The following is a 9552-nucleotide window of genomic DNA, read 5'->3' on the forward strand; positions in this document are numbered from 1 at the left end:
GAAGGCGCTTTTTTTGAAGGTACCCATGCCGTATCGTCTCGTAAACACCGCACAATAAAGCTCATTCCAGCGTAGCTTTTTAGTATGTGGTAGAAAGCTCCTTGAAAACTGCACTGTGGAGGACCGCCACGCATCCAGATGGTGGGGATGATATCCTAATTTGTGGCGTGTCGTGCGAGGGTGGAATTCGGCAGCTGGAATTAAGTAAAACAGCTCTTTGGAACACTCGCCTCGATAAATGCGGTAAAAGACACAATGAACCGACATCTCTACACAACGCCAAGTGATGAAAAAGACAATCAAGACATTTTAAAAAAAATTGTCTCCATTTTTAGGGTTTTGTATCTGAATTGTGACCAACGGGAAACCTATTACTAAGAGTTGGCTGTCTGTGTCTCTTTGATCTTAGAGCTGACATTTTGCCATAATGGCCACGTGGTATGATGGTGACATACAAAATGGCGGCCTCGCAAATATGAATCTATAAATATGTTCCAACCTCTTCGAAACTACATATCTTTTACGATGGTATGAAACCCAAGGTGAGCATCCGACTAGCACTTGACCTGATTATAGATGAAAAATTTGTTTCTCTTGATTTAACTTGGTTTGATTTTTACGATGCGTAAGTATTCGACGTGCTACTACTGATCTGATTGTTCTGACAGATATTAAGTTTACTTTTGCAAGAATGCTAATTAAATAGATGTTATGAGGTAACCTAGTTTTAATGATTTTCCTTTTATAGTATATTGGATTTTTTGATCAGTACAGTTATATTTTTAAACTACAAAGCCAATGCGTGATCGTCTTATCAAGTCCAGGGGGCCTACCATCAACTTTTAATAAGCGATGCGATTCCGATGCAGTTCAGTTTAGATACCTAAACTGAATCACTAAAATTCGTACCATGAAGTGCCTTTTACTGAATGGCGTTTGGATCCCTTAAGAAGAATGAACGAAATAAATTTGTCTGTGGTCCGCGGTGTGAGAAAGAGATGACGCTCTACAGTCTTTGCATAAGTTTGTCTCTCTTACTCGAACCAAATGCGTTGCGTTTCGAAACCTAAAATAATATCATTTTAGCGGTTTTTTTGCGTAGAAAATACTAAAAATAATTTTTGAAACTGCGTTTTATAGCGTCAAATTATAAACCATTAAGCTCTTTTTTGTATTTATTAAAAAATGGTAATATAAATAAATATAGTTCTTTAAATAACAAATTGTTTGCTCAGGTGTTTTCGTAAAAATAACGAGTTATGAACGCACCTCCATTGATGTTTGATTTGACAGGACCACAGAGTACATTTTTTTATTCATTCTTGCGTACAGGCTATAGCCCGGGCCCTTACTGCCTCGTCTTTAGTATTTTCATTTTTGGTATTTATTTTCAGTATTTTGTTTTACAAAAAAGTCCAATATAGTATTCTCATGTCATCTTTCATCAATAAAATTTTCTTTTTCTGTATGTTTTCACTATTTTTTAAAAGTTATTAACAACACGATTCGCTTTCCTCTAAGGAAATAGCAACTTTTTTCGAATCGCTCACTTTGACACAAGCTATCCAGTTTAGATTGAAATATTACCTCATGGTACGAATGAATGAACGAACTACATCAGTTTGCGATTCAATTGATATCCTTTTTGACATTCAATTGACATCATTGCGATTTAATCAGTTGATTTGACGTTAACCTAAATTAGATAGCTCTAATCACGTCGTGGTACGAAATAGTAAAACAGTTCATTTTAGGTGGTCAATTGAATCGCAATAAGAGTTCATGGTAGGCCTGCAGTTCCTTTAATTTCATTTCACTGCACCCAATGAAGAGCGGCTCTTGTGGTTGTTGCGTATTATATCTGTGAGCTGTCGCTGAATCTCACTGACATGTATAATATAGTAGAGGTCAGTGTTGAATCTTTTACAGCATAGTTATATTCACAGGTAGTGTAAACCGATACGACCCATGGACCTTTAGTGTTACCACACTAGTGTTTAGGATATCAGAAAAATATGCTTCAAAACTAACTCGAGAATATTTCATTATTTTTTCTTTTACTATAATAACTTCAACCTGTTAATATCTTTTACTTTGCTCCAATACAAACATTTATTTACAGTCTTGGTACGGACTAGTTTCGAACCAATCGCAGGTGCTTTAGTGTTACCACACTTGTACAGTGTACTAATAATAATCGCGGAGTGACACGTGCGTAGAACATCTCTTCTGTGGTGTTGCAGAATTATACAGACAGCTGGCTTTTCAATTTGGATCAGACGAGCTACTTGCTCGTTTGCCTTCACTAATATAAAAAAAGATCAGAAAATGTACTATTTTTCTTAAAAAATAGGTAGTCTTAAACGGTTTTGGAGGTAATAAAACAACACATTGAACACGAGGTACTTTGTTTTATTTAAATATATTGCAACTTTACTTGATGTTTATAATTAAGGAGTGGCAGATGGTGGTGCGGAACCGGAACTTGCAGTTATCTTCACAAAGAGGATTTAAATACTACGAAATAAGAGGCGGGACTGCCTAACTAAACATTTAAATTTAGTTTAGTATGAAACGTGCAGTGATTTGACATAAGTTTGAAATAGTTAGTAATTACAGTATGGTGATTGGCGACGAAGAATAATCAGGCTACGTTTGAAAGTGAACAGTTGCTTAAAACATAGGTAGTGGATTTCGGCTATCTCCGTTTATACAAGAACATAACCGTCATCTGTCAATCTATCAATGACACAATGTTTCATACAATCGAGGGAATCACTTTTTTCTTAGTTTCGCTAGGATGCTTCACAGCACATCAAGGCGCTAGCGACTGGCGAGTGTCCGCGGCCGACAACGTTGGAATGTTAAGTCCAAATATGGTCGGTGCTGGCTTCTCAGACACGTCCACGGCGGGCAGGCCAGGTGGGCGACTTCATACTCCACACGTGCACTATCATTTATAGATAAGCGGGACTGCCATGAACTCTAATTGCGATTCAATTGACAACCTAAAATGAACTGCTTTGCTATTTCGTACCACGACGTGATTAGAGCTATCTAATTTAGGTAAACGTCAAATCAACTGATTAAATCGCAATGATGTTAATTGAATGTCAAAAATTATGTCAACTGAATCGCAAACTGATTTAGTTCGTTCATTCATTCGTACCATGAGGTAATATTTCAACCTAAACTGGATAGCTTATGTGTCAAAGTGACTGATTCGAAAAAAGTTGCTACTTCCTTAGAGGAAAGTGAATCGTGTTGTTAATAACTTTTAAAATATAGTGAAAACATAGAAAAGAATAATTTTATTGATAAAAGATGAGATGAGAATACTTTATTGGACTTTTTTGTCAAACAAAAAACTGAAAATAAATACCAAAAATGAAAATACTAAAGACGAGGCAGTAAGGGCCCGGGCTATATAGCCTGTTCGCAAGAACGAATTAAAAAAAATGTACTCTGTGGTCCTGTCAAATCAAACATCAATGGTACCTCCATACGTTCATAACTCTTTATTTTTACGAAAACACATAAGCAAACATTTAATTTGTAATTAAAAGAACTATTTTTATTTATATTACTATTATTTAATAAGTATAAAAAAGGGCTTACTTAATGGTTTATAATTTGACGCAATTGCGCATCTTTAAAATGTATTTTCTACGCAAAAATCCGCTAAAATCATATCATTTTAGGTTTTGAAACGCAATTTTATTTCATTCATTCTTCATAAGCGGTCCAAACGCCATTCAGTAAAAGGTACTTCATAGTACGAATTTTAGTGATTCAGTTTAGGTACCTAAACTGAACTGCATCGGATTCGCATCGCTTATTAAAAGTTGATGGTAAGCCCTAAGGACAGGCACACGCCGCTGTGTCCCAGTTTGAAATGAATTTATTTAGTACGAGTAATACTTTAAGGACATCAGAAAAAAATCATAAAATATATTATCGCTGACTCGAGAATATTTCATTATTTTTTATTTTTAATATAAGAACTTCATCCTACCCTTCTTCTTCTAAAAATGTTCACATCTTTTACTATTTTGTTGCTCCAATAGAAACATTTATTTACAGTGTATGTACGGATTGGTCTCGAACCAATTGGAGGTGCATGTGTGTTGTAAGTTGTTCTAAGACTCAACAAAACGTGTTTCCAAATAGGCCTACTACTCGACTAAGTCGAGTTAGTTAGTCTTTTGTGGGGCGATGTATATGCTTCTACAACAAGATCGTAGAAAATGTTCAAAACAAAAGTACTACGATATTCAAAAGAATTCTTAAAAAACCTTTGTGTGGTAAAGGTTACTATAACATAAATGACTTTCTTAATGATACAACAGATTGGGATTGGAGTGACCGCCCTCAGGCTATTAAATAATAAGTTTAATTTTACAACATTACTTTGTAAACATATTTTGGATGAAAAAAAGGCCCGCTGAGTTTGTTGCGCCCATTCTTCTCAGGTCTGAGGCATTCTTTTAGTCCTTCACAATCGCGTCTCCCAGAGAATCCGTATGACGTAGGCGCTCTTCCCGACGTGTCTCTACACGTCGTCGGTCTACCAGAAAAGCCAGCGCCTAGATTATTTATTGAGTATCATCCAGCTGTGTGGTAGATCGTTCGTGTAGCATCGTGGAGTGATGAGTGAGCGTCATTCGAAACCGGAGCTCGTCGTCGGAGACAAGGTGACCCTCCTGAATTAGTTCGCGGTTGCCGCAACCAGCAACTGTAACAATAATAATATAATAATAAAGTTCTGGAAAACAGCCGTGCCAAGCTCTACTGGCACCGATCTATCACCACGGACAGAACTATCATTGCTAATAAGCCTGATATTGTGTTGGTAGATCGGTTAGAACGTCGGGCATTTATTGTTGATATCACCATCCCGTGTGATGATAACCTTGTGAAAGCTAAAATAGACAAATTGTCGAAGTACCTACCTAGACTTAGCACACGAGGTTACTGACATATGGGATGTTAATTCAACAATAATTGTCCCAATAGTCGTTTCCGTAAACGAACTTATAGCAAAGAGCCTCGACCATCATCTCAAGAGGCTCTCTTATATATAAATGTACATAATAAGACGAAATTGTAATAAAGAGAATAATATAATTACACCTATCTCTCATACTGAATTATTAATAAATGCAATGTACAGTTTAATTACTTCTCCCTGTCATGTAATTCTGTATTGACAGCAGTGAGATAAAGACAAACGGCCTTACAAATAAAATTGGCATAAAGTTATAACTAAGTATAAACCAAGAATATGCAAAATGTTTACAAAATAGACTCTTTGCTTACGATTGGTTTATTCGGACATACAACGTTTCCCGCGTTTATTTGCATGGCAGTTTGTCATTCGGTAAACTTCAGAATTATCATTGTATTGACAGTGTTGTCAACGATATTGTAAACATTTTGCATATTCTTTGTTTATTCTCAGATATAACTGCATACAAAGTTTATTTGTAAGGCCGAAAAAGTTTTAAATTTAGAATAACTTTACATCGCGTTTAATAATAACACTCGTAAGTAAGTGCCTCCCGTATCATCTTTCTGCCATTTATCATTATTTAATACCAATGCCTAGGCTTGCCCGTATCTGCTGATAGGTCACTCTCTTATCTTCCTCTATCATGTGTCGCACAGCACTGATGTCATGTTAAGTTGTCGCTGTAGAACGACGTCCCTCACGCGAATCAGCATTGAGATTGCTACGTCGTTAGATTTGCCGTCAATTCACAAAAACAAATGAATGAAATATACTACATTAGGTTATCAAAAAGTTCTAAAATTGAAAGTCAAAAAAAGTTTGTATCAGCAATGTTTCTAACTGGCCACTTCTAAACATTTTCAGTGTTACCAACGTGCTTTCACTGCTAGCCCTAGAAAGGTGTAATATAGCTATGCGGCGCCAACCTAGGTGCTTAGACGCATTGTGCTGTTCAACAAACATGGCATGTTTAATTGCACTGTATTGTTGTTGTTGTATTGTGTGTCAAAACTCATTTGTTTTGTTTAAGAAAATAATGTGTTAACAATATAGAAATGAAAACTTATCATAGGATTTGGGCTTCTTGTTTGATATTGAGAAATTTTAGGTTTCTTGTAAGCATGTTACTATTTTTTTTTATGACAATAAGGGATGAGACGAGCAGGACGTTCAGCTGATGGTAATTGATACGCCCTACCCATTACAATGCAGCTCAGGATTCTGAAAAACCCAAAAGTTCTGAGCGGCGCTACAGTTGCGGTCGTCACCTTACCATAAGATATTAAGACTCATTTGCCCAGTAATTTCACTAGCTACGGCGCCCTTCAGACCGAAACACAGTAATGTTTACATATTACTGCTTCACGGCAGAAATAGGCGCCGTTGTGATAGCCATAATCTAGCCGGATTCCTGTGCAAAGGAGCCTCCAACTGGTAACTACTAACACAACATAATATCTTCATTGTTAGATATTTTATAGGTAATATAAAAATATAAAAATTTCTGGATTAATAAGATAACTTAAAATATAAAGTGTTCATACTATCAGTGAAGTTTAATTACCCGGACACCTCAGCTTCTTTTTCTTGATTATATCTCTGATGACACTGTGCTCATAAATATGCCCGCAGAGAGTATTCCTCACCGGATCAACAATACTCTTCTTTGTGATTGGGTCAATCTGTAAACAAATAGTTATGGAATCACTTAAGACATTTGATTTAATCTCTGTTTTTTTGATTGTTAGTGACAATTACCACATATAATGAACTAATCACATTTCGGATCTCACTATTATATATATTTATATCCTTCGGTCATATATTAAGGATTGGTCTCTACTGCGCTCCAACTAGATACCACAGGCGCTGTCATTTATTCACATTGCTTTATACAACACAATTTTTTAAAATAATGAAGCTCTAAATATTAATTTAAAAAAGTAGCAATGAGTTTCTCGCCACCTCTTCACATTAAATCTGGACTTTGGTGGTGAAGATGTAACTTTGATTTTCATACTTTATTAAAAATTATTGCATCAGGGATAAGTCAAGTCAGCAGCAGGTTCATTGTAAGGAGAACCAAAGATTTTCTTCTTATCTAAGATTTGTATTACTTGTATATACTTACATGTACTTCTTGGGATTCTGTTATAGCCAGATCTGAATCATTTAAATTATCTGCAAGTTTAAAACACAATTAACATGAGAGAATAAAGACATAAGACAAAAAGTGTCATCACAAGACTGTTCTGACTTGGAATCAGTTTGAAGCTACTATTTTCATTACAATTCGTATGATGGGTTGGTTGTGAACTATTTTTATATCATTATGAAATATTTATCACTGTACAGTTCTGCTAAATGTAATGTAATGTAAAAATCTATATATATAATATATAAGAGATTTCCATGTACATAGTCACTCATCATGATATCTCTGGAACCATTAGAGCTAAATACTTGAAATTTGGTAGGAATTTTCTTTTCACCGAGTAGAGGTCAGCTAAACGGATTTTCCAAAATTCCATCCACAACAGTTTTTTTTTATTATGAACAGAACAATGTCAAGACTTATGAGTTTCTTTTCTTACCACTAATCCAATTTTTTTTAGGACCAATCTGGAGAGTAATTTATACAAAAATAAGTAATTTAAGTACTTAATGAATAAAATTTTCTAAATTGAAATAAACAATGTATTTCTGAGGTATTACCAAACATCTAGATTGCTCGAATGTTGTAGCCACAGCAACAAAAAAAAGGTGTCTTAGAGAGGCAAACGTAGAACACAAACAAGTACATGTGCATTTTTTTATGGAAAAGGAGAACAACCAAGGGTACGGGTCACCTGGTGTTAAGTTATCACTGCCACCCACATTCTCTTGCAACACCAGAGGAACCACAGGAGAGTTGGCTGTTAATAGGACTCACTCCCGAAACACTACAGAAGAAAGCTGATTCTGTGGAATACTTCAAACTGACCTAGAAGATTGGCTAGGAATACACAATCACAAAAAAATGCACCCAACTTCATAACCTTACCTCTATACTGATAGATAACTTTGAAAGATTAAAAAAAAACACTTACTCCTATTATTCTGCATACCCTTCTTAATTTTATTATTCATCTCCAACATATAAGGATGATTCTTAATACTTAAGTGTTTATCTGTCATACTAGCTAAGATTGTTTTAAATGTGGTGTCCAATGAATCTAAATTGCATGTTGAGTTGAGTTCATTCTAAAACATAACAATGTTTTAAATTTAGATCTTAAATCAAATTAAAATATCATCCCCAACATCTGGGTATAGCTGGTGTTTATATCATAGTGAGCTTCAGTTCAGTTGAGAGGAGAGTTGTTGCAGTGGACATTGTAACCATTATTGGATATTTTTTATATTCCATTCATCCTATAGTGTCTCCCACAATCCCATTGCTGTCATGGAGCTAAAATGTACTTGAAGCAAGACTTTATTGAATTCCCTAGGGAATAACCCACAGAATGGTTATATGGTTTTACTGCAGCTTTCCTAGGCAGTGAAGAAACTTTATTGTACACGAAAATGTGGAATGAACCAAGGGTGTTCATGATGTAGATTTGATAGTAATCTCCACTGCCTTTGGATTAATATATATAAATTATTAGTTTGTCTTTTAGGTAAAGAACTGTACTAACAGACCAAAACTAAACTGGAACTGTGTAAGAAAAATTACCTTTGTTTTTGCTAAAGCTTGATTTGTTACATCTTCGTGGGTTTCCATTACACAGTATTCGTGCACCAGTGACTTAAGTTTTTCATATTCTGCCGGTTTCTCATTAGGTTTTATGTGTTTTGATACATTATCCGTACATTTATACAAATTAGTGACACACTGTTTTCTCAATTCCTTGAGGTCTATCTCAGCCATTTTATATGTTATTGTACTCAAAAGTCCAAACTATGTATTAGTTTTATTAAATTTACCCACAGAATATTTTTATTTTTTACTATTTACCTGCACCGTTAGTTAGCACAGCAGCACAGCCGTTAATAAAGTAATGTAAACAAAGAAATGTCACTGTCAAAATGACAATTCAGAGATTATCATCATTTTTGGTAAACATAATTTGATTCTAATACATAATAAACATATTTAAAAAATATATTTATTTATTTAAATTGCGTTACATGTGACTTAGTTACTAAACAAAATTGAAGTACTAAATAACATATACCTCGTGAGGCATAGCAATGAACAACAACAGGCAGACATTCAAATATTTTTTCCTCTAAGTAATTAAGTTCATTAACAGAATAACTTTTTTCCAAAATTAACTTTTTCAAAGAGCTTATGAATTTCTATGATATTAAGGCAGGAGTAGCCCAGAGATCGGTTCTGGGTCCGATACTGTACACAATCTACACATGTGACCTGCCAGAAACACCTGATGTAGTAGTAACTGCTACGTTCACCGACGACACCGCTATCCTTGCAAGTAATAACAATCGCAACCATGCTTCACAAAAGCTCCAGTGTGGAATAGACAAAATTGAAG

At 35.1% G+C, this 9552-nt stretch overlaps 1 protein-coding gene across 1 annotated transcript; it reads right to left on the bottom strand.

The window, feature by feature from the left end:
• Positions 1 to 2391: 2391 nt before the first annotated feature.
• On the bottom strand, positions 2392 to 9042 carry LOC126970741 (E3 SUMO-protein ligase NSE2-like). Its single transcript, XM_050816833.1, has 5 exons — positions 8730 to 9042; positions 8101 to 8254; positions 7143 to 7192; positions 6576 to 6693; positions 2392 to 4735 (listed from the first exon to the last, which is right to left on the bottom strand). Exons 1-5 carry the CDS (start codon positions 8922 to 8924, stop codon positions 4596 to 4598), a joined length of 657 nt encoding a protein of 218 aa, XP_050672790.1. The 5' UTR covers positions 8925 to 9042; the 3' UTR covers positions 2392 to 4595.
• Positions 9043 to 9552: the final 510 nt, after the last annotated feature.

The sequence above is a fragment of the Leptidea sinapis genome, chromosome 1 (genome assembly GCF_905404315.1).
Source record: "Leptidea sinapis chromosome 1, ilLepSina1.1, whole genome shotgun sequence".
NCBI lineage: Eukaryota > Metazoa > Arthropoda > Insecta > Lepidoptera > Pieridae > Leptidea > Leptidea sinapis.

Excerpts from the sequence above, each read along its gene's own strand:
- LOC126970741 (XM_050816833.1), bottom strand. The coding sequence starts at position 8,924 with ATGGCTGAGATAGACCTCAAGGAATTGAGAAAACAGTGTGTCACTAAT. Across the intron at positions 7,193-8,100 it reads GGGTATGCAGAATAATAGGA|ATAATTTAAATGATTCAGAT; the intron begins GTAAGTGTTTTT and ends TTAAACTTGCAG. Across the intron at positions 4,736-6,575 it reads AAAGAAGCTGAGGTGTCCGG|TTGCTGGTTGCGGCAACCGC; the intron begins GTAATTAAACTT and ends TTATTGTTACAG.